This window comes from Leptodactylus fuscus, chromosome 5 (assembly GCF_031893055.1).
Source record: "Leptodactylus fuscus isolate aLepFus1 chromosome 5, aLepFus1.hap2, whole genome shotgun sequence".
NCBI classification, from domain to species: domain Eukaryota; kingdom Metazoa; phylum Chordata; class Amphibia; order Anura; family Leptodactylidae; genus Leptodactylus; species Leptodactylus fuscus.
In genome coordinates, this window is record NC_134269.1 from 190,511,990 (window position 1) to 190,537,885 (window position 25,896).

At 45.4% G+C, this 25,896-nt stretch overlaps 1 protein-coding gene across 15 annotated transcripts in view; it reads left to right on the top strand.

Annotated features, from left to right (window-relative positions):
• Positions 1 to 25,896, top strand: part of PPFIBP1 (PPFIB scaffold protein 1) — a 74,899-nt gene that overhangs the window by 35,691 nt on the left and 13,312 nt on the right. For 6 of the 15 annotated variants that reach the window (XM_075274828.1, XM_075274830.1, XM_075274831.1 and 3 more), the window contains 8 exons: positions 1,520 to 1,612; positions 2,696 to 2,788; positions 5,577 to 5,691; positions 8,511 to 8,572; positions 9,299 to 9,383; positions 11,224 to 11,372; positions 12,199 to 12,329; positions 12,502 to 12,555. In XM_075274828.1, the coding sequence (XP_075130929.1) occupies positions 1,520 to 1,612; positions 2,696 to 2,788; positions 5,577 to 5,691; positions 8,511 to 8,572; positions 9,299 to 9,383; positions 11,224 to 11,372; positions 12,199 to 12,329; positions 12,502 to 12,555 (782 nt within the window). The remainder of the gene's footprint in view (positions 1 to 1,519; positions 1,613 to 2,695; positions 2,789 to 5,576; positions 5,692 to 8,510; positions 8,573 to 9,298; positions 9,384 to 11,223; positions 11,373 to 12,198; positions 12,330 to 12,501; positions 12,556 to 25,896) is intronic. The other 9 variants (XM_075274832.1, XM_075274835.1, XM_075274841.1 and 6 more) reach the window with 3 other exon arrangements.

Here is a 25,896-nt window from a genome sequence, read left to right on the forward strand (position 1 = left end):
TGGTGCATGGCCTCAAGAGGCCTAGCATTGCACCACTGCTTACCAAGCACAGTGCGATATATCGTTTTGTGGCAGAGCTTGGTATTGCAGTTCGGCACTATTCACTTGAATGGGGCTGACCTGCTACTGTACCATTTGACCAATCAACATCATCAGCACAGGAAAAAGGCCACATCTACCTTGAGTGGTGCCACACAGCAGGGTTCCTGTGGTGTTTGACCCTAACGATCATGTATTGGTGATCTGGCCTCTCTCAGAAAAATAACCTTATTTCATGAGTGATCCTTTTTACCTGCACTGGTACATTGTAACAAAGCATAGGAAAGATTTGTGCTACTGATGAGTTTTGCATGGAAATCCCTGTAACAAACAGCAAGCAGAGCTATTAGAGAGTTACAGAAGTTTTAATTATTTGGTTATGCCTCCCTTTAAATATTACTTTCCAAATACAGCGGCCATATCTGGCGCATATGTCAGCCCTAACACCCCAAAATATACACATGATTTAGGTGATGCCCTAGAGCAGTGTTGGCGAACCTTTTAGAGACTGAGTGCCCAAACAGCAACCCAAAACCCATTAAATTATCGCTAAGTGCCAACATGGCTATTTAACCTTAATACTGTGCAGATCCACAATTGCAGACATTTACGGACCCACAAAATCCGGTTGTGTGAATGGGGCTTTACAGAGCTTTCAATGATGCAAAACAACTTTGTACTGAAAGTTAAAAGTTTGCATTTGGCATCATTTTGAACAATTCATGTTCATTATTTACATCGCACAGGATTTTGTAGTGACCGTGCAATGTTATTACAGCCTGTACTAATATCACTTGTCTGATACTGAAGCTGATACTGTGTGATATAAATAAGGAGGGGCCTCCATACAGTACAATTTGCTGCACAGTGATCCCCACACAGTACAATTTGCTCCACCGTGATCCCCACACAATATAATCTGTTCCACAGTTGGGAGCCCACAAAGAGGGCTCTGAGTGCCACCTCTGGCACGCATGCCATAGGTTCACCACCACTGCTCTAGAGACACTAGAGTAACAAGTAGCAATCTGCTGCAGCGTCATAGTGTATCTACGCAGCTCTATGTTCAGAAATAGGTGCAGAATGCTACGTACGTGCACGGCTAATGCTTCATTAATTCTTCACATCCACCTTCCGTGTGCTTAAAATAACATGACACAAATTGAGTGTGTGTAGGGGAGGGGGGTGTTGGGCAACAGGTTTTTCTCTAATTCCTACTATTTATAATGTAGTCACACAGCTTTCCCATACATCAAAGAATATGGCAAATTTGAGTGACTGCTACATTGGAAGGTGTAACGGTAGCAGTATGGTTGTCACACACCAGAAAGACTGGGACTTGATATGACGTGCATGGTGTAGTGGTTGTGAATTTGCAGTCACAGAACTGATGAGAGTGCTAATCTGGCATATGATGGGAGTTACTGTACAGCAGGGTGTGTGGCGATACTGACGTGGCGACTTTTCTCTCTCTCTTTAGGGCCTGGTGCAGGAGATGAATGAACTACGACTGCGAGTGGTGGAAATGGAGAATGAGCGTACACAGTATGAAAAGAAGCTGAAGTCCACCAAGGTATAGACATGGAGTGTGCAGATTTACATGATGCGTGTAGGATAGTCTGGAAGCAGCCATTTTGTGGGAATTGCAACCTATCCATTCGATAGAGAGTTGGTGGTGACGTCACTGAGAATACAGCCTAACCACTCACTAGAGGCTAATGAAATTACTGAGAATACAGCCTGACCATTCACTACAGACTGATGACATCACTGGGAATACAGCCTGACCACTCACTAGAGGCTGATGACTTCACTGAGAATACAACTTAACCCAGGGGTGGGCAATTAATTTTCCCATGGGACCACATGAGAAATTGAAACAGTTCTAGAGGGCTATGCGCGCTGCTGCAAATTTAGCTCCACCCATTTCTATGCTGACTCCGCCCATTCTCAATCATTTTTCCATGTGCTCCCATAAAGTATAATCTTCCTACAGTCACCCTAACATTATATACCCTCACATTATTATAATCCCCTCCAAATGGCCCACAGTATTAAGTCCCTCTCCTGTGCCCCAGTGTAAACTAGCAGAAACTAGAGGGGGATATTAAACTGGGGCAGCTGGAGGGAGACATTAAACTGGCGGCAACTAGAGGCGTGCAGCTACTACCCACGGTTTAATATGCTACTCCATCTCTCTTCAGTTTAACTGCCCCCAGTTCCCTCTTCTTACTCACAAATACTGTCTCTTTCTGTGTAACAGCAACCACACTGTCCCGTGTGGCGCCGCTCACTAATGAGTTTTAGCCTATCCTAGTGAGCTAAAGGTCCTGTAATGACGTCATCACAGGTCCTTTAGCCGACTTCCCATTCAGCATCTACTTTTATCCCACAAGCTATGCGTGGTGGACAGAACCAGTCAGAGGGCCGTATGTGGCCCACGGGCCGTACGTTGCCCAGGTCTGGCTTAACTATTCACTAGAGACTGATGACATCACTGACAGTGCAGCCTATCCATTCCCAGAAACAACGGTGACATCACTGATTATTCAAAATTTGCAGACTGACTGGTGTAGTGACTGGCATAATGTGTGTGTGGGGCTACCTGGCACTTTCTTCTGTACCCAGCTTTTCTCTTTGCTTTCTCTGTCACCAGTCTTTAATGGCCAAGCTTTCTAGTATGAAAATCAAGGTGGGTCAGATGCACTATGAGAAGCAGCGGGAGGAGCACAAATGCCAAACTTTAAAGGTGTGGTAGAGTTGCCGTTCTCTCTGTCCCCTAGTTTTGTGGCCTTGCCGTGTGCTCCTCTTGGCATGATCGCTTGTTGTGCCTGCTGGCAGTGATGGTGAAGTTCGACCATGGCACCACCTGTATCCATGCGCACTGTATACAGCAGTGGGCATGATATGGGAAAACTTGCTCATCTTGGGGGAGGATGGGGCATGGATTGACGTTAATTTACATCATATCATTGCTGTGTGACATCATCAGACTGTTGTTCTTGGCATGCTTGTTTGGTGTTAACTAAATGTATTTTTAAAATACATTTTGTAGTTTTTAAGGGAATTGCATTATTACTCTATTACTATTATGTTCAGATGCTATACTATATGTTCATCATGACATCAGTGGAGTCCTAACCATGAAGAAGATCTAGTAATATATTCTTAGTCCGATTAACATTTTACAGTTTCTGAGGTTTAAAAAACAACTGCGGTGGGGAGACTTCTTCAGTCACCCGGACATCTAGAGATTCTTGGGTTTTGAGTATACATTAATATGTCTGTCAGGGATATGTCTGAAAAGCTGGAGCTTTCACTCTGTACATGGAAAGAGCAGTTGAGAATAATGTTATAAAGTGAGTAGGGGGAGTAGCTAACTTCTACTCTTCCTTGACTTTTGCTATACATGAATGTTTTTCCATCAGGGATATACCTGAAAAGCTGAAGCCTTTGCTGTGTATATGAAAAGTCCAGTTCAATTCAATGATGACATAAATGTAGGAGAGAAACTGAAATTTTTGTTCATAAGGGATGTGTCAGAGAAACTGGAGCCTTCATCCATAAAGAAACTAAATTTTCGATATGCAAGCTGGAGTAAGTAGCTAATTTCTCCTCTTAATTGGGTTTTAGTATACAAAAATATTTGTGCATCAATGATTTATCTAAAAAGCTGGGATCTTAACCTTGTATATGGGAACTGCAATTCAGTAATGACACCACTGAGAAAGGAAGGCAGTAGCTAACTTCTCTTGCTACTTGACTTTTTTTATACATAAATATTTGTCCTTTAAGGACGTGTCTGACCAGCTGGAACCTTTACTGTGTTGGGTGGGTAAAGTCTAGTTATGTGCTGACATCAGTGAGGAGGAAAGCAGCTAACTTCCTCTTTCTTAGTTTTTAGCATCCATGAATATTTGTATATCAGAAAGCTGGACCTTTCACCCTGTCTATGGAAAACACAGATATTAGTGAAGGTGGAAGTAGCCAACTTCTCTCCTTACTGAAATTTTAGTGTACATTCATGTTTTTTCATCAGAGATGGGTCTGAGAAGCTGAGACCGTCACATTTTATAGGAAAAGTTGAGTTTATTAGGACCTCAGGGAGAAAGTAGCTAACGTCTACTCTTACTTGGGGTTTTTAGCCTATGTGAATATTTGACTATTAGGGATTTATCTGAGATGCCATCACCTTCACTGCAGATATCCATGAAAGGATATAGGTAATTAACTAGGTTTTTTAGCGTGCAAAAAATATTTGTATATCAAGGTTTCATCTTGAGAAGTTGGAGATATTAGTAAAGGAGGAAGTAGCTAACTTCTTTTATTTGGAATTTTAGCATACCTGAATATTTGTCTAATTATTATTATTTTTTTGCTGAGAAACATTTGCTTAATTGTGTATATGGTAAGTGCAGTTCCTTGTGCTGATATCCATGAAGGAGGAAGTAGCTAACTTCTCCTCTTGTCGGTGAATACCTGGCTGCCAGTGGACAGGGTCAGGGTTAGGGTTGTCATAGAAGCACCAGATGGTCAGTTTTTCATAACTAACACTAAATGGCGCCTGTTGTACCTTACATACCTTGTCCTATGTCGCTATTGTTTGTCTGTTGGGTCTGCCTGTTAACATATGTGCAGTGATACTTGTGGCATGGTTACAAATACATACAGGGCAAAATTCTGAGTCTGTTTTTATCCTCCAGGTGACTATGCGGTGAGTGGTAATTGCCCTAATACCCCTAAAGAAGAGGTTACTGCAGTACACTCCCATCTGAAAGGACCAATCACAGGGCTGGAAAATAATTAGCCTTCTTTGCCCCTCCCACTTTCTGTATTCCGTAGATCTAAAAGGTCACATGACTTCGAGGGGTCACTTAGTGAGTGCAGTAACGTCTTCTAGTTTATGGACAGAGTTGAATAATTTTATAAATTTTCTTTCTATCTTTTTTTTGTACTAGTTTGGGTTATTTTAAGCTATTTTGTCCCCTCATATCCAGAGCGGCATTCACACTTTTGCTGGGTAACAAGCTCCACCCCTTAGGCTAGACAAATTGCCAAACCTCCCACAATGCACTGCTCTGAAAACAGGAAGAATTGTAAAGTTGGGTTTATTATTATTATTATTATTATTATTATTATTATTTATGCTATTCCGCAGCGCTTTACAGATATTGTCAGTCACTGTCCCATATAGGGCTCACAATCTACATTCCCTATCAGTATGTCTTTGGTGTGTGGGAGGAAACCGGAGTACCCGGAGGAAACCCACGCAAACACGGGGAGAACATACAAAATCCTTGCAGATGTTGTCCTTGGCAGGATTTGAACCCAGGACTCCAGCGCTGCAAGGCTGCAGAGCTAACCACTGAGCCACTGTGCTGCCCTATGTGAAAAGAGAAGAAACCCCCAAAATCACATCACTATAAAAACCAGCTATTTTTTTCTAGAATTTTTTTTTCCTGAATTTAGCTGTGAGGTATTGGGAATTGTTGTAAATTCTGGAATTTTCTGGTCACTGATAGACTGTTCTTTTCCAGGATGAACTTGCCATGTTGAAGGAAGAATTGGAGCAGAAGGAAGCCGATATAAAAAAACTGCAAATGAATGTGGACTTGCCCCTGATGACCGAGAATAAAGGGGCCACAGATAGGGGTAAGGGCCACATGAATATAGAGTTTAAATATCTATCTATCTATCTATCTATCTATCTATCTATCTATCTATCTATCTATCTATCTATCTATCTAAGCCACATGACTCCTTATGCATCACATGATTTAGCTGATATAATTTCGTGAGATGGTATGCGGTAAGCTCTTGTGCTCCCCCTAGTGGTGGAGGCAGGAATAATACTATCATGTGACTGGGTCTATGCAAGAGATGTCTAACTCTGATTCATACTAAACTTTTTATCTCTCTGATTGATTTTTCTTGACTTCCTCCTTGTGTAAATGGTTTCTAAGAATTTATAAATGTTCTTCAGAATCCAGTATAAGAGAGGTCTTATTTCAGAGCAATCTGTGGTGGTAAAAAATGGGAAGTCCATGTCATATATGTCCTGAGGTCAGGCAGAGTAAGCGTCATATCTATCACAGGATGTATGCTGTATGTATGTGGGCAGGAGAGATCTGATATCTAAGGAGATAGATAGATAGATAGATTGATCGCTATCATGGGGCAGTATTATGGTAGTTATATTCTGGTACATAACAGCAGTATTATAATAGTTGGGAGGTAGAGTTATAGCAGCAGTTTTATTCTTGTGCAAAGAAGGCAGTATTATAGTAGCTATATTCTTGTATATAGGAGCAGTATTAAAGTAGCTATATTTTTGTATATAGGGCCAGTATTATAGTAGTTATATTCTTGTACATAGGGGGCAGTATTATAGTATATTCTTGTACATAGGAGCAGTATTATAGTAGTTATATTCTTGTACATAGGGGGCAGTATTATAGTATATTCTTGTACATAGAAGGCAGTATTATAGTAGTTATATTCTTGTACATAGGAGTATTATAGTAGTTATACTCTTGTACATAGGAGCAGTATTATAGTAGTTATATTCTTGTACATAAGAGCAGTATTATAGTAGTTATATTCTTGTATGTAGGAGGCAGTATCGTATAGTAGTTATATTCTTGTATATAGAAGGCAGTATTATAGTAGTTATATTCTTGTACATAAGAGCAGTATTATAATGGTTATATTCTTGTATGTAGGAGGCAGTATTATAGTGGATATATTCTTGTATGTAGGAGGCAGTATTATAGTAGATATATTCTTGTATATAGAAGGCAGTATTATAGTAGTTATATTCTTGTACATAGGAGGAGTATTATAGTAGTTATATTCTTGTATGTAGGAGACAGTATTATAGTAGATGTATACTTGTACATAGGGGGCAGTATCGTATAGTAGTTATATTCTTGTACATAGGAGCAGTATTATAGTAGTTATATTCTTGTACATAGGAGCAGTATTATAGTAGTTATATTCTTGTACATAGAAGGCAGTATTATAGTAGTTATATTCTTGTACATAGGAGGAGTATTATAGTAGTTATACTCTTGTAAATAGGAGCAGTATTATAGTAGTTATATTCTTGTACATAGGAGCAGTATTATAGTAGTTATATTCTTGTACATAGGAGCAGTATTATAGTAGTTATATTCTTGTATATAGGAGGCAGTATCGTATAGTAGTTATATTCTTGTACATAGGAGCAGTATTATAGTTGTTATATTCTTGTACGTAGGGGCAGTATTATAGTAGTTATATTCTTGTACATAGGAGCAATAATATTATTGAGCACTGGTATGTATATGATGCACTTACACTGTGCTTTGTAGTGACCTGTGACTATAATAAAGGGTTTGTTATTCCTGGATCGGTTCCTGGTATCACGATGCGGTCTTTAGGTCTGTGTTTAGGGACAATGGACTGTTTTGATGTGTGACCTCTGGTGGAGTCTTGCTGTCTCGCTGTGTACTCGCTGGTATCGTGTGCAGCTGTGATGGTTGGTTGTACTGATTTCTGGTGTTTTAGAGATCACAATCCAAAGTCAACAAACCTTTTCTTTTCTTCTGTTTCCCGATATTCAAATTCCCCTGAAAGTTAGAAAATCTAAATCCTCATCGTTTGATGCATTGGTTTCTATCGGGTTGGCATTTGTTATGTCTAGTCTTGGGAGTGATGAGCAGTATGGCCGCTGGTGCCTGCTTTCTCAGTCTCATTCTTAATCTTTTGTTCCCACACTAATAATATCAAAGTAGATATGTTGTTTGTTTGTTTGTTTTTTTTTTTTTTTTTTTTTTTAATAAGGGCTATACAGGATCAAAATCATGGCTGCTATCCTCCAATAACAGTGCCTCCCTGTCCATAGGTTGTGTTTGGTATTGCAGCACAGCTCCATTGTAGTCAAAGAGGCTGAGCCGCAATACTACACAGAACCTGCATGCATGGGTGGTGCTGTTTTTGATAGAAAGCCATCTTTTTCTTCATTTGTACATCCCCGTCAAGTATCTCTTAACTAGAAGTAAGTTGTTGGTTCAGACAGAGCGTTTTCTGACCAGAAATGATAAATTTTTCTGCACAGACGAATCTCTCAAAAAGACCCTGAAGGAGAAAAGTAAGACCTCTTCTCATGGTGTGATACTTGCGCTCTTACACTTCAGGCGGTCTGTCTGCATGCGTCCACCCTCGCCTGTCTCACAGTGCTTAGCGCAACACAGGACTCGCACTTCTCATAGCCGGGAGTTTGTTACAGTGTATCAGTCTAAACAAGCTGTAAAACTGCACAAATCAGAGGCACAAATCTCTCCTCTGTCCTTTGTATTTTGGCACTTTGTATCAGTAGTGGGTAAATGTATTGATAAGGGAAAGCTGGGTGTCAGTGGCAGCCATATCAACCAGAATCATAGGTAATTGTATCATGATATGTCTTGTGTTTTGTTTTTTGTTTTTTTCAGATACAGAAGTGCAAAAAATGAAGAAGGCCGTGGAATCTTTAATGGCCGCCAATGAGGAGAAGGTAGGACATTAGCTGTAACCATCACAGGGCGACATGGCTATATTTGTCCAAAGTCATTGTGTAGCCCTATCCTAAATACCCACAGACTTCCCTATTATATAAGAGGGGGATCAGTGGTTTCCAGTTAAAACTAGCACTACTTATCTCATCTTAAAATCCAACATGGCCGCATAGCATTGTGGTGTACCCTTTAAAAATCGTTGGGCTCCACAGCTGTACAGTTTATTCTAGTGCTGACAGATCCTGTACAGCAGCCAGACAGTTTTGGTGCAGCTTTTACTGCGATTGGAGGAAGTCCAAAATGTAAACATTTTTTTACATGCCATTCAGGTGAATACAATCTATTTTTCCCTGTTATCAGCCATTAATTTTACCTTTAGGGTTAGTGCTCCTTTAAGGCCAGATATAGACTTAGTTTTCTTAGGATTAAATCATGTCTGCCAAAAGGATGTAATAAGATGTCTGCATACCCGCTTGTTAATTCCCAAGCTCGCTTGGGCCAGACCGCAGTCTCTGTGTTAGACGTCTGATGATGGAGAACTGCCGATAAGCTGAAGCTGCAAATCTGCAGGAAATCGTGTTGTCTAGACCTGCACTACCTGCCACTCTTAAAGGGATAGTACACCAAAGAGGGACCCCACACAATGTTAACCATCATCTTTTAGGTACTGTTGGTACCAACTGCTTCTCTCACCGTATCCAACTCTATCTGTATACTGTTCACAGGACCGGAAGATTGAGGAGCTGAGACAGTCGCTGAACAGGTACAAGAAGGTGCAGGATATGGTGGTTATGGCGCACGGTAAGAAAGGTGCGGATTTACTATTTTCCTGTGCTTCGTTGATGATATTTGGTATCGGTGCTGAGTGCGTGTAGGGCTCTTTACACACTGCCCTGGGGATGATTTATCATGCCTTTGAAACTTGTGCACAAAGCTTGATAAAAGTAACAAGTAGTGATACCAAAAATTGGTATTCTTCTCTATACTATCCTTTGGCTAGGGGGTAACTTGTTTTAGCTTGAATAGCCCCTTTAAATCTAGCGTAATAGACTCCAGTCTTATTAAATCTGCCCCATTGTCTTATGAGGGATGGTGCAGATGAGGTCACTGGGTACTGTGGATGAGGCCAAAAGCATAGGTGGGTCTGACCAAATGCAGGGGTTGTGCTTGAAAGATTGGGTGTAACCAAGATAAAACATGGGTGAATGCAAAAACAAACTGTGAGTAGGAGACAATGGGTGTGGATGTGATTGAAAGTGTGTCAGGGTCGCCAGAGCTAAAGCATGGGTGGTTGACCATAGGCAGGGCTGGCATTCCCAGCAAGTGTCAGGGTCCTAAGCTTTTGTGGGAGCACATTCTGCTGCTGGGTGCTGACTGCGGCTGACTTTTTTGTGGCCATATTAACTTTCCGCTCCCCACTCCTGCCCATGGCCGCCTCCACTACCCCTTTAGCCCTTCACTTGGCCCGTGCGTCTCATATCAAGTTGCTAACTGCAATGTGATATACGATGCACAGGACCCCTTAGAGGGCGGAAGTGGAAGTTAATGTGGCCATGGGCAGGAGTGGTGATTACTAAGTGGTGTCACAGATCCATGGCAAGGGTATTTTATTGGGCAATCCCTGCGAGATTTGTCTTGTGAGGACCACCTGGTGATTTCGTTTAGACCATATAAGTCTGAACCAAAACTGCTGTTATTATTCTGTGTGGTCTCTTCAGATCCCAGACTTTAATGATCGGAGGCCTGGGGTAGGTGACAAACATAAAATCCAGTGTTACTCACCTCTCCTGGGCACCAGCGCAACTTCCTTTTGTCTTCAAGCCTCTTCACTGGTGTCACACAGACATCACGTGGGTTAGGCGTTATGCGTTGTTCCGGCATAACCCACATATGTGACATCATTGAAGAGGCCAGAAGACCGCAGGGAGTCACGCTGGAGCCCAAGAGGGGTGAGTATCGCTGGATTTTTTTGCCTTTTTTTTTTTTTTTTTTTAAATGTCAACTCGCCTCGGCCTCCAATCCATATTTTCTTCTGGACTCTGAGTATAATAATAGTTAGTGGGTGGTGAACCCCCCCCAAATTTCGGGTTTTGCTGATCGTAAATGTTTTGCAATATTTGCAAGGAACACTAGGGACCACTGTGGTACCTTATACTGTTTGTGGAGCCACTATGTTTCCTTATACCATGTGTAGGGGCTGCTATGGGACCTTATACTTGGTGGAGGGAGCACTATGGGGCATTATACTGTGTGGAGAGGGCAGAATATAAAGAGTAATCTGGGGCAGATGTCCGCCTTAAATTCCTCTTTACTTTCCACAATGTCTGGTTCTCGCTACTTGTATAAAATGGACTGTATTACAGTCCACTGCAGTAGGACCATCTTAGCAACAAAAAAAAAAAGTGTTTTGTTTTTTTTGTTTTGTTTTTTTTGCTGCGGTGTGCATGGGTCTCTGTTACCCAAGGGCCCATACAAACTGGAGCCAGCCCTGGCCATAGGGAAGTGATTGGTGGGATGGAAGTGTGGGCAGATCAATCCTGTTTTCTGCTACAGTAATGGAGAAGGAGCAGGAAATTTCACCTCCCCCCTGACCACAGAACATACTGTATCTAAGCTCTCTTGAGATACTTATTGTTCTCTTCGTCCTCAGGTAAAGACGTGGAAAGTGACGACTCTGTGATATCGGGGTCAAATTCTCTCGTGTTTGACTCCAACCCATTAAGTGATGCTGAAAAATCTCCCTCCCCACTGCCATTATCACTCTCCCCCAGCCCGGAGGAGCTGACTGCCAGCACAAAGGTAACAGAAAGGTCCACTGCCCTATATTATAGACACAGAAATTATTTTTTTTAAAAAAGGTCTGTTAGTGCTATTAATGGGTTAATAAGTGCACCCAAATACCTTTAGCAGTGTTTTGAGTGATTTCTGTCTTTCTCTGGGAGCTCCTTTTATCCTCTGCATTTGTTTACATTGCTGTCTTAGCCTACAGCTACAATGATGTGTTGCATTTCACTTAGATACTCCCACACCCCACCCCGTTTCTGTAGCTAGCCTGTGGACTACAAGCCCTATCTACCAACCTAGCTGCCTAATTCAGTCCCCTAACCTCCTCCCCATCCCATCATACTTGCATGTCTTCTTGTTCTGGAGATGAATTTGGGGTGCCACTGTCCCTTCTTCTGCCTCTTCACCTGTGATGCGCAATAGACCGCCAGCAGAAGCCACACATGCATAATAGAACACTGCTTCTTTTTGCTTCTGTCAGCGTTCTATACATTTTTTTTTTTTTTTTTTTTTTAAGGGAGTATATTATAAGTTAGACGAAGGGAAGGGGTTTAGCCTGGGGGTAAAGTTTTAATTTATCCCGGACAACCCCTTTAAGTATGTGAGGTCTCATAGCAGAACAGAGCATTTAAGTAACAGTGTGCTGATCTCATGGGATGTCACTGACTTAGAGTTAAGTAGTGGACGGAACAGGGTCTCCCAGCAGCCCAGAGTATTTCAGGAGTGTGCAAATCTTGCAAAGAAATAATTGGTCTGAAATGTTCATGAGTTGTACTCGCTTTTTGTTCCAGTTTTTATTTATCCCAACATTTTTATTTTATTTTTGTGTGTGTATTTCCAGCCCACAGTGGAGATGCACACCAGTATTCTCCAGGTCACTATCCCCTCATTCTCCACTACAACAGCCATTCAGAAACAGACAGAAGTGTCCAAAATTTCTGCTAAGGAGGGTCCCCCTTCACCAGTCTTAAGGTAAAGATATATACAGTATTCTATCCTGATCAGTCTGTATTGACCATGATGACACACAGCGTGATTTTGTAACAACTGGATATCATTGCTCTAAACTGTCTAGAAGACAAACTCTGAAGAAAGTAATTTATAAAACAAGCGGGTAAAATATGATAATGTTCTTGTTTTGCAGTGAAAAGACGATAAGCAGCTTATCTACAGAAGTCACACCGGAAGACATAACATCGTAAGTGAAGTCTCCTTTGACTGCTGTAACTCTACCTCCTAACAACTATAATTAGAGATGAGCGAACAGTGTTCTATCGAACTCATGTTCGATCGGATATTAGGCTGTTCGGCATGTTCGAATCGAATCGAACACCGCGTGGTAAAGTGCGCCATTACTCGATTCCCCTCCCACCTTCCCTGGCGCCTTTTTTGCTCCAATAACAGCGCAGGGGAGGTGGGACAGGAACTACGACACCGGTGACGTTGAAAAAAGTAGGCAAAACCCATTGGCTGCCGAAAACATGTGACCTCTAATTTAAAAGAACAGCGCCGCCCAGGTTCGCGTCATTCTGAGCTTGCAATTCACCGAGGACGGAGGTTTCCGTCCAGCTAGCTAGGGCTTAGATTCTGGGTAGGCAGGGACAGGCTAGGATAGGAAGGAGAAGACAACCAACAGCTCTTGTAAGAGCTAAATTCCAGGGAGAAGCTTGTCAGTGTAACGTGGCACTGACGGGCTCAATCGCCGCAACCCAGCTTTCCCAGGATCCTGAATGGAATACACTGTCAGTGTATTCCCGTATACCCGATATATACCCCGATACCCGTTCCAACGGTGTGCCCCCCCACCTTCACCCCAGAAATACCCTGCAAGTCCCCTAGCAATAGAATTGGGGCTATATACACCCACAATTTTTACTACTGGTATACAGTGCCATTGTCTGACTGGGAATTCAAAGAATATATTGGGAATACAAATACCCTCATTTCTTGCTACTGCCATATAGTGCCAGTTTCTGACTGGTAATTCAAAGAATATATTGGGGTTACGTGCACCCACAATTTTTACTACTGGTATACAGTGCCATTGTCTGACTGGGAATTCAAAGAATATATTGGGAATACAAATACCCTCATTTCTTGCTACTGCCATATAGTGCCAGTGTCTGACTGGGAATTCAAAGAATATATTGGGGTTACGTGCACCCACAATTTTTACTACTGGTATACAGTGCCATTGTCTGACTGGGAATTCAAAGAATATATTGGGAATACAAATACCCTCATTTCTTGCTACTGCCATATAGTGCCAGTGTCTGACTGGGAATTCAAAGAATATATTGGGGTTACGTGCACCCACAATTTTTACTACTGGTATACAGTGCCATTGTCTGACTGGGAATTCAAAGAATATATTGGGAATACAAATACCCTCATTTCTTGCTACTGCCATATAGTGCCAGTGTCTGACTGGGAATTCAAAGAATATATTGGGGTTACGTGCACCCACAATTTTTACTACTGGTATACAGTGCCATTGTCTGACTGGGAATTCAAAGAATATATTGGGGTTATAAATACCCTCATTTCTTGCTACTGCCATATAGTGCCAGTTTCTGACTGGTAATTCAAAGAATATATTGGGGTTACGTGCACCCACAATTTTTACTACTGGTATACAGTGCCATTGTCTGACTGGGAATTCAAAGAGTATATTGGGAATACAAATACCCTCATTTCTTGCTACTGCCATATAGTGCCAGTTTCTGACTGGTAATTCAAAGAATATATTGGGGTTACGTGCACCCACAATTTTTACTACTGGTATACAGTGCCATTGTCTGACTGGGAATTCAAAGAGTATATTGGGAATACAAATACCCTCATTTCTTGCTACTGCCATATAGTGCCAGTTTCTGACTGGTAATTCAAAGAATATATTGGGGTTACGTGCACCCACAATTTTTACTACTGGTATACAGTGCCATTGTCTGACTGGGAATTCAAAGAGTATATTGGGAATACAAATACCCTCATTTCTTGCTACTGCCATATAGTGCCAGTTTCTGACTGGGAATTCAAAGAATATATTGGGGTTACGTGCACCCACAATTTTTACTACTGGTATACAGTGCCATTGTCTGACTGGGAATTCAAAGAATATATTGGGGTTATAAATACCCTCATTTCTTGCTACTGCCATATAGTGCCAGTTTCTGACTGGTAATTCAAAGAATATATTGGGGTTACGTGCACCCACAATTTTTACTACTGGTATACAGTGCCATTGTCTGACTGGGAATTCAAAGAATATATTGGGGTTATAAATACCCTCATTTCTTGCTACTGCCATATAGTGCCAGTTTCTGACTGGTAATTCAAAGAATATATTGGGGTTACGTGCACCCACAATTTTTACTACTGGTATACAGTGCCATTGTCTGACTGGGAATTCAAAGAGTATATTGGGAATACAAATACCCTCATTTCTTGCTACTGCCATATAGTGCCAGTTTCTGACTGGGAATTCAAAGAATATATTGGGGTTACGTGCACCCACAATTTTTACTACTGGTATACAGTGCCATTGTCTGACTGGGAATTCAAAGAATATATTGGGGTTATAAATACCCTCATTTCTTGCTACTGCCATATAGTGCCAGTTTCTGACTGGTAATTCAAAGAATATATTGGGGTTACGTGCACCCACAATTTTTACTACTGGTATACAGTGCCATTGTCTGACTGGGAATTCAAAGAGTATATTGGGAATACAAATACCCTCATTTCTTGCTACTGCCATATAGTGCCAGTTTCTGACTGGTAATTCAAAGAATATATTGGGGTTACGTGCACCCACAATTTTTACTACTGGTATACAGTGCCATTGTCTGACTGGGAATTCAAAGAGTATATTGGGAATACAAATACCCTCATTTCTTGCTACTGCCATATAGTGCCAGTTTCTGACTGGTAATTCAAAGAATATATTGGGGTTACGTGCACCCACAATTTTTACTACTGGTATACAGTGCCATTGTCTGACTGGGAATTCAAAGAGTATATTGGGAATACAAATACCCTCATTTCTTGCTACTGCCATATAGTGCCAGTTTCTGACTGGTAATTCAAAGAATATATTGGGGTTACGTGCACCCACAATTTTTACTACTGGTATACAGTGCCATTGTCTGACTGGGAATTCAAAGAATATATTGGGGTTATAAATACCCTCATTTCTTGCTACTGCCATATAGTGCCAGTTTCTGACTGGTAATTCAAAGAATATATTGGGGTTACGTGCACCCACAATTTTTACTACTGGTATACAGTGCCATTGTCTGACTGGGAATTCAAAGAGTATATTGGGAATACAAATACCCTCATTTCTTGCTACTGCCATATAGTGCCAGTGTCTGACTGGGAATTCAAAGAATATATTGGGGTTACGTGCACCCACAATTTTTACTACTGGTATACAGTGCCAATTTCTAACTAGGAATTCAAAATGCGCAAGGCTCCCGGAAAGGGACGTGGACGAGGCCGTGGGCGAGGTCGGGGGAATGGTTCTGGGGAGCAAGGTAGCAGTGAAGCCACAGGGCGTCCCGTGCCTACTCCTGTGGGGCAGCAAGCATTGCGCCACTCCACAGTGCCAGGGTTGCTTGCCACATTAACTAAACTGCAGGGTACAAACCTTAGTAGGCCCGAGAACCAGGAACAGGTCTTGCAATGGCTGTCAGAGAACGCTTACAGCACATTGTCCAGCAGCCAGTCAGACTCTGCCTCCTCTCCTCCTATTACCCAACAGTCTTGTCTTCCTTCCTCCCAAAATTCCGAAGCTTTACAGAACAATAACCCAAACTGTCCCTGCTCCCCAGAGCTGTTCTCCGCTCCTTTCATTGTCCCTCAACCTGCCTCTCCACGTCACGATTCCACGAACCTAACAGAGGAGCATCTGTGTCCAGATGCTCAAACACTAGAGTCTCCTCCATCTCCGTTCGATTTGGTGGTGGATGACCAGCAACCCACCCTCATCGACGATGATGTGACGCAGTTGCCGTCAGGGCATCCAGTTGACCGGCGCATTGTGCGGGAGGAGGAGATGAGACAGGAGTTGGAAGAGGAAGTGGTGGATGATGAGGACACTGACCCGACCTGGACAGGGGGGATGTCAAGCGGGGAAAGTAGTGTGGATGTTGAGGCAGGTGCAGCACCAAAAAGGGTAGCTAGAGGCAGAGGCAGAGGTCAGCAGCTTAGGCGAAGCCAGGCCACACCCGGAATCTCCCAAGATGTTCCAGTTCGTACCCAGCCCCGAAAAACTCCCACCTCGAGGGCACGTTTCTCGAAGGTGTGGAGTTTTTTCAAGGAATGCGCCGAGGACAGATATAGTGTTGTCTGCACAATTTGCCTCTCGAAATTGATTAGGGGCTCTGAGAAGAGCAACCTGTCCACCACTTCAATGCGCCGTCATTTGGAATCCAAGCACTGGAATCAGTGGCAGGCAGCAACGGCAGGACAAAGGCCGCCTGCCGTTCACGCCACTGCCTCTGCCTCTGCCACTGCCACTGCTGACTGTGCTGGCGATGCACTCCAGAGGACGAGCCAGGACACCACTTCATCTGCCTCCGCCACTTTGTTGACTTCTACCTCATCCTCCCCTGGTCCTGTCTTATCTCCTTCTCCTGCACCATCAAAGGCACCATCAGGCGTTTCTTTACAACAACCCACCATCTCTCAGACATTGGAGCGGCGGCAGAAATACACTGCTAACCACCCACACGCGCAAGCCTTGAACGCCAACATCGCTAAACTGCTGGCCCAGGAGATGTTGGCGTTCCGGCTTGTTGAAACTCCCGCCTTCCTGGACCTGATGGCAACTGCGGCACCTCGCTATGCCGTCCCTAGCCGTCACTACTTCTCCCGGTGTGCCGTCCCCGCCTTGCACCAGCACGTGTCACTCAACATCAGGCGGGCCCTTAGTTCCGCGCTTTGCACAAAGGTCCACTTGACCACCGACGCGTGGACAAGTGCATGCGGACAGGGACGCTACATTTCACTGACGGCACACTGGGTGAATGTAGTTGAGGCTGGGACTGCTTCCCAAACTGGCCCGGTGTACCTCGTCTCCCCGCCTAACATTCCTGGCAGGGACACGAGAAGAACACCCCCCTCCTCCTCCTCCTCTACCGCCTCCTCCTCCGCCACCGCCTCCTCCTCCGCTGTTAGATTGACCCCAGCTACGAGTTGGAAACGTTGCAGCACTGGCGTTGGTAGACGTCAGCAGGCTGTGCTGAAGCTGATCAGCTTGGGGGACAGACAGCACACTGCCTCCGAGGTGAGGGATGCCCTCCTCGATGAGACGGCAATATGGTTTGAGCCGCTGCACCTGGGCCCAGGCATGGTCGTTTGTGATAACGGCCGGAACCTGGTAGCAGCTCTGGAGCTTGCCGGACTCCAACATGTTCCATGCCTGGCCCACGTCTTCAACCTAGTGGTGCAACGTTTCCTAAAGAGCTACCCCAATGTTCCAGAGCTACTGGTGAAAGTGCGGCGCATGTGCGCCCACTTTCGCAAGTCGACAGTAGCCGCTGCTAGCTTAAAATCTCTCCAGCAACGCCTGCATGTGCCACAACACCGGCTTTTGTGCGACGTCCCCACATGCTGGAACTCAACGTTTCAGATGTTGAATAGAGTGGTTGAGCAGCAGAGACCTTTGATGGAATACCAGCTACAAAACCCTAGGGTGCCACAAAGTCAGCTGCCTCAGTTTCACATCCATGAGTGGCCATGGATGAGAGACCTTTGTGACATCCTACGGGTCTTTGAGGAGTCCACAAGGAGGGTGAGCTCTGAGGATGCGATGGTGAGCCTTACAATCCCGCTCTTGTGTGTTCTGAGAGAATCCCTGATTGACATCAGGGATAACTCAGATCACACAGAGGAGTTAGGGATAGCATCCGATCCGTCACAGCTGGAGAGTAGGTCCACACATCTGTCCGCTTCACTGCGTTTAATGGAGGAGGAGGAGGAGGAGGAGGAAGAAGAGTTGTCCGATGATGTGATGGTGATACAGGAGGCTTCCGGGCAACTTCGAATCGTCCCATTGTTGCAGCGCGGATGGGTAGACATGGAGGATGAGGAGGAAATGGAGATTGAACTTTCCGGTGGGGCCAGAGGAGTCATGCAAACTAACACTGTGGCAGACATGGCTGAGTTCATGTTGGGGTGCTTTACAACCGACAAGCGTATTGTCAAAATCATGGAGGACAACCAGTACTGGATCTTTGCTATCCTTGACCCCCGGTATAAAAACAACATCTCGTCTTTTATTCCGGTAGAGGGGAGGGCCAATCGCATCAATGCTTGCCACAGGCAATTGGTGCAGAATATGATGGAGATGTTTCCAGCATGTGACGTTGGCGGCAGGGAGGGCAGTTCCTCCAGTAGGCAACCAAGTTCTCACCGGTCCACACAAACGAGGGGCACACTGTCTAAGGTCTGGGACACCTTGATGGCACCCCCTCGCCAAAGTGCCGCCACGGAGGGTCCTAGTGTCACCAGGCGTGAGAAGTATAGGCGCATGTTGCGGGAATACCTTTCCGACCACAGCCCTGTCCTCTCCGACCCCTCTGCGCCCTACACGTATTGGGTGTCGAAGTTGGACCTGTGGCTTGAACTTGCCCTATATGCCTTGGAGGTGCTGTCCTGTCCTGCCGCCAGCGTCCTATCTGAGAGGGTGTTCAGTGCAGCCGGTGGCATCATCACTGACAAGCGCACCCGTCTGTCAGCTGAGAGTGCCGACCGGCTCACTTTGATAAAAATGAACCACCACTGGGTAGAGCCGTCATTTTTGTGCCCACCTGTGTAAAGCACCCCAACATGAAACTCCATGTCTGTACTCAACCTCTCCAATTCCTCCGCATCCTCATACTCATCCACCATAAGCGTTGCACAATTCTGCTAATACTAGGCTCCCTCCAACATGATTTCCCCCAACTCTGCTGGTTAGAGGCTCCCTCCACCCTGATTTCCACCAACTCTGCTGGTTAGAGGCTCCCTCCACCCTGCTTTCCCACAACTCTGCTGGTTAGAGGCTCCTTCCACCATGAATTTGCCCAAACTGGGCTGTTTAGAGGCTCCTTCCACCATGAATTGGTCCAAACTGGGCTGTTTAGAGGCTCCCTCCACCATGAATTTGCCCAAACTGGGCTGTTTAGAGGCTCCCTCCACCATGAATTGGTCCAAACTGGGCTGTTTAGAGGCTCCCTCCACCATGAATTTGCCCAAACTGGGCTGTTTAGAGGCTCCCTCCACCATGAATTGGTCCAAACTGGGTTTTTTAGAGGCTCCCTCCACCATTAATTGGTCCAAACTGGGCTGGTTAGAGGCTCCCTCCACCATGAATTTGCCCAAACTGGGCTGTTTAGAGGCTCCCTCCACCATGAATTTGCCCAAACTGGGCTGGTTAGAGGCTCCCTCCACCATGAATTGGTCCAAACTGGGTTTTTTAGAGGCTCCCTCCACCATTAATTGGTCCAAACTGGGCTGGTTAGAGGCTCCCTCCACCATGAATTTGCCCAAACTGGGCTGGTTAGAGGCTCCCTCCACCATGAATTGGTCCAAACGGGTTTTTAGAGGCTCCCTTCACCATGAATTGGTCCAAACTTGGCTGTTTAGAGGCTCCCTCCACCATGAATTGGTCCAAACTTGGCTGTTTAGAGGCTCCCTCCACCATGAATTGGTCCAAACTGGGTTTTTTAGAGGCTCCCTCCACCATGAATTTGCCCAAACTGGGCTGTTTAGAGGCTCCCTCCACCATGAATTTGCCCAAACTGGGCTGGTTAGAGGCTCCCTCCACCATGAATTGGTCCAAACGGGTTTTTAGAGGCTCCCTTCACCATGAATTGGTCCAAACTTGGCTGTTTAGAGGCTCCCTCCACCATGAATTGGTCCAAACTGGGGTGGTTAGAGGCTCCCTCCACCATTAATTGGTCCAAACTGGGCTGGTTAGAGGCTCCCTCCACCATTAATTGGTCCAAACTGGGCTGGTTAGAGGCTCCCTCCACCATTAATTGGTCCAAACTGGGCTGGTTAGAGGCTCCCTCCACCATGAATTTGCCCAAACTGGGCTGTTTAGAGGCTCCCTCCACCATGAATTTGCCCAAACTGGGCTGTTTAGAGGCTCCCTCCACCATGAATTGGTCCAAACTGGGTTTTTTAGAGGCTCCCTCCACCATGAATTGGTCCAAACTGGGCTGGTTAGAGGCTCCCTCCACCATGAATTGGTCCAAACTGGGGTGGTTAGAGGCTCCCTCCACCATTAATTGGTCCAAACTGGGCTGGTTAGAGGCTCCCTCCACCATGAATTGGTCCAAACTGGGGTGGTTAGAGGCTCCCTCCACCATTAATTGGTCCAAACTGGGCTGGTTAGAGGCTCCCTCCACCATTAATTGGTCCAAACTGGGCTGGTTAGAGGCTCCCTCCACCATTAATTGGTCCAAACTGGGCTGGTTAGAGGCTCCCTCCACCATGAATTTGCCCAAACTGGGCTGTTTAGAGGCTCCCTCCACCATGAATTTGCCCAAACTGGGCTGGTTAGAGGCTCCCTCCACCATGAATTGGTCCAAACGGGTTTTTAGAGGCTCCCTTCACCATGAATTGGTCCAAACTTGGCTGTTTAGAGGCTCCCTCCACCATGAATTGGTCCAAACTTGGCTGTTTAGAGGCTCCCTCCACCATGAATTGGTCCAAACTGGGTTTTTTAGAGGCTCCCTCCACCATGAATTTGCCCAAACTGGGCTGTTTAGAGGCTCCCTCCACCATGAATTTGCCCAAACTGGGCTGGTTAGAGGCTCCCTCTACCATGAATTGGTCCAAACTGGGGTTTTTAGAGGCTCCCTCCACCATGAATTGGTCCAAACTTGGCTGTTTAGAGGCTCCCTCCACCATGAATTGGTCCAAACTGGGGTGGTTAGAGGCTCCCTCCACCATTAATTGGTCCAAACTGGGCTGGTTAGAGGCTCCCTCCACCATTAATTGGTCCAAACTGGGCTGGTTAGAGGCTCCCTCCACCATGAATTTGCCCAAACTGGGCTGTTTAGAGGCTCCCTCCACCATGAATTTGCCCAAACTGGGCTGTTTAGAGGCTCCCTCCACCATGAATTGGTCCAAACTGGGTTTTTTAGAGGCTCCCTCCACCATGAATTGGTCCAAACTGGGCTGGTTAGAGGCTCCCTCCACCATGAATTGGTCCAAACTGGGGTGGTTAGAGGCTCCCTCCACCATTAATTGGTCCAAACTGGGCTGGTTAGAGGCTCCCTCCACCATTAATTGGTCCAAACTGGGCTGGTTAGAGGCTCCCTCCACCATGAATTTGCCCAAACTGGGCTGTTTAGAGGCTCCCTCCACCATGAATTTGCCCAAACTGGGCTGGTTAGAGGCTCCCTCCACCATGAATTGGTCCAAACTGGGGTTTTTAGAGGCTCCCTCCACCATGAATTGGTCCAAACTTGGCTGTTTAGAGGCTCCCTCCACCATGAATTGGTCCAAACTGGGGTGGTTAGAGGCTCCCTCCACCATTAATTGGTCCAAACTGGGCTGGTTAGAGGCTCCCTCCACCATTAATTGGTCCAAACTGGGCTGGTTAGAGGCTCCCTCCACCATGAATTTGCCCAAACTGGGCTGGTTAGAGGCTCCCTCCACCATGAATTGGTCCAAACTGGGGTGGTTAGAGGCTCCCTCCACCATTAATTGGTCCAAACTGGGCTGGTTAGAGGCTCCCTCCACCATTAATTGGTCCAAACTGGGCTGGTTAGAGGCTCCCTCCACCATTAATTGGTCCAAACTGGGCTGGTTAGAGGCTCCCTCCACCATGAATTTGCCCAAACTGGGCTGTTTAGAGGCTCCCTCCACCATGAATTTGCCCAAACTGGGCTGGTTAGAGGCTCCCTCCACCATGAATTTGCCCAAACTGGGCTGGTTAGAGGCTCCCTCCACCATGAATTGGTCCAAACTGGGGTTTTTAGAGGCTCCCTCCACCATGAATTGGTCCAAACTTGGCTGTTTAGAGGCTCCCTCCACCATGAATTGGTCCAAACTGGGGTGGTTAGAGGCTCCCTCCACCATTAATTGGTCCAAACTGGGCTGGTTAGAGGCTCCCTCCACCATTAATTGGTCCAAACTGGGCTGGTTAGAGGCTCCCTCCACCATGAATTTGCCCAAACTGGGCTGTTTAGAGGCTCCCTCCACCATGAATTTGCCCAAACTGGGCTGTTTAGAGGCTCCCTCCACCATGAATTGGTCCAAACTGGGTTTTTTAGAGGCTCCCTCCACCATGAATTGGTCCAAACTGGGCTGGTTAGAGGCTCCCTCCACCATGAATTGGTCCAAACTGGGGTGGTTAGAGGCTCCCTCCACCATTAATTGGTCCAAACTGGGCTGGTTAGAGGCTCCCTCCACCATTAATTGGTCCAAACTGGGGTGGTTAGAGGCTCCCTCCACCATGAATTTGCCCAAACTGGGCTGTTTAGAGGCTCCCTCCACCATGAATTTGCCCAAACTGGGCTGGTTAGAGGCTCCCTCCACCATGAATTGGTCCAAACTGGGGTTTTTAGAGGCTCCCTCCACCATGAATTGGTCCAAACTTGGCTGTTTAGAGGCTCCCTCCACCATGAATTGGTCCAAACTGGGGTGGTTAGAGGCTCCCTCCACCATTAATTGGTCCAAACTGGGCTGGTTAGAGGCTCCCTCCACCATTAATTGGTCCAAACTGGGCTGGTTAGAGGCTCCCTCCACCATGAATTTGCCCAAACTGGGCTGGTTAGAGGCTCCCTCCACCATGAATTGGTCCACACTGGGGTGGTTAGAGGCTCCCTCCACCATTAATTGGTCCAAACTGGGCTGGTTAGAGGCTCCCTCCACCATTAATTGGTCCAAACTGGGCTGGTTAGAGGCTCCCTCCACCATTAATTGGTCCAAACTGGGCTGGTTAGAGGCTCCCTCCACCATGAATTTGCCCAAACTGGGCTGTTTAGAGGCTCCCTCCACCATGAATTTGCCCAAACTGGGCTGGTTAGAGGCTCCCTCCACCATGAATTGGTCCAAACGGGTTTTTAGAGGCTCCCTTCACCATGAATTGGTCCAAACTTGGCTGTTTAGAGGCTCCCTCCACCATGAATTGGTCCAAACTTGGCTGTTTAGAGGCTCCCTCCACCATGAATTGGTCCAAACTGGGTTTTTTAGAGGCTCCCTCCACCATGAATTTGCCCAAACTGGGCTGTTTAGAGGCTCCCTCCACCATGAATTTGCCCAAACTGGGCTGGTTAGAGGCTCCCTCCACCATGAATTGGTCCAAACTGGGGTGTTTAGAGGCTCCCTCCACCATGAATTGGTCCAAACTGGGGTGGTTAGAGGCTCCCTCCACCATTAATTGGTCCAAACTGGGCTGGTTAGAGGCTCCCTCCACCATTAATTGGTCCAAACTGGGCTGGTTAGAGGCTCCCTCCACCATGAATTTGCCCAAACTGGGCTGTTTAGAGGCTCCCTCCACCATGAATTTGCCCAAACTGGGCTGTTTAGAGGCTCCCTCCACCATGAATTGGTCCAAACTGGGTTTTTTAGAGGCTCCCTCCACCATGAATTGGTCCAAACTGGGCTGGTTAGAGGCTCCCTCCACCATGAATTGGTCCAAACTGGGGTGGTTAGAGGCTCCCTCCACCATTAATTGGTCCAAACTGGGCTGGTTAGAGGCTCCCTCCACCATTAATTGGTCCAAACTGGGCTGGTTAGAGGCTCCCTCCACCATTAATTGGTCCAAACTGGGCTGGTTAGAGGCTCCCTCCACCATGAATTTGCCCAAACTGGGCTGTTTAGAGGCTCCCTCCACCATGAATTTGCCCAAACTGGGCTGGTTAGAGGCTCCCTCCACCATGAATTGGTCCAAACTGGGGTTTTTAGAGGCTCCCTCCACCATGAATTGGTCCAAACTTGGCTGTTTAGAGGCTCCCTCCACCATTAATTGGTCCAAACTGGGCTGGTTAGAGGCTCCCTCCACCATTAATTGGTCCAAACTGGGCTGGTTAGAGGCTCCCTCCACCATGAATTGGTCCAAACTGGGTTTTTTAGAGGCTCCCTCCACCATGAATTTGCCCAAACTGGGCTGTTTAGAGGCTCCCTCCACCATGAATTGGTCCAAACTGGGGTGGTTAGAGGCTCCCTCCACCATTAATTGGTCCAAACTGGGCTGGTTAGAGGCTCCCTCCACCATTAATTGGTCCAAACTGGGCTGGTTAGAGGCTCCCTCCACCATGAATTTGCCCAAACTGGGCTGGTTAGAGGCTCCCTCCACCATGAATTGGTCCAAACTGGGTTTTTTTAGAGGCTCCCTCCACCATGAATTGGTCCAAACTGGGCTGGTTAGAGGCTCCCTCCACCATGAATTGGTCCAAACTGGGGTTTTTAGAGGCTCCCTCCACCATGAATTTGCCCAAACTCTGCTGGTTAGAGGCTCAATCCACCCTGATTTTCAAAACAAATGTTGGTGCCAACCTCAACTTACTACAAGGGCCAAATTCACTGCTGGTGACAAGCTCTCCTCACTGCAAGTGCCAAATACACATGTTTCAAGGTGTTTTCCTACTGTCAGAGAGGTGGTATTGAGTGTGTAAAGTGTGTAGTTGTTAGGCTGTGATGTTGGGGTAATAGAGGGTCTTTGGTGTGTTAGATGCCCCCAGACATGCTTCCCCTGCTGTCCCAGTGTCATTCCAGAGGTGTTGGCATCATTTCCTGGGGTGTCATAGTGGACTTGGTGACCCTCCAGACACGGATTTGGGTTTCCCCCTTAACGAGTATCTGTTCCCCATAGACTATAATGGGGTTCGAAACCCGTTCGAACACACGAACATTGAGCGGCTGTTCGAATCGAATTTCGAACCTCGAACATTTTAGTGTTCGCTCATCTCTAACTATAATACTTCACTTATGTACAAGAGTATAACTACTATAATACTGCTCCTATGTACAAGAATATAATTACTATAATACTACCCCCTATGTACAAGAATATAACTACTATAATACTGCTCCTATCTACAAGAATATAACTACTGTAATACTGCTCCTATGTACAAAAATATAACTACTATAGTACTACCCCTATGTACAAGAATATAACTACTATAATACTGACTCTGAGCACAAGAATTTAACTATTATAATATTGGCCCTGTGCACAAGAATATAACTATTATAATACTATTATTTACATATACAAGTGGGTGTGACCTGAATGTTGGTTCTTTTTTCGGTGTAAACTAAGTAAATTGAGTTGTAAAGTAAAACTAGACTGTGTAATAATGTGGGAGATTCCTCATTTAGTTTAGTGACTGTGATAAACCTGGTGTAGTATGGGACTGTCTGGTGTAAGTATTAGACAGTATTAGTAGATCTGCCCATTGTCTATTCCTGGTATTACATTGCATACTCTGTAGTAGTATGTCTGTATCACTGTAATGACTGATGTCTCCCACCATACTATAATATATTTTGGTTGGGGGGAGGAGATCTGCGGTTTCTCTACAGCTTT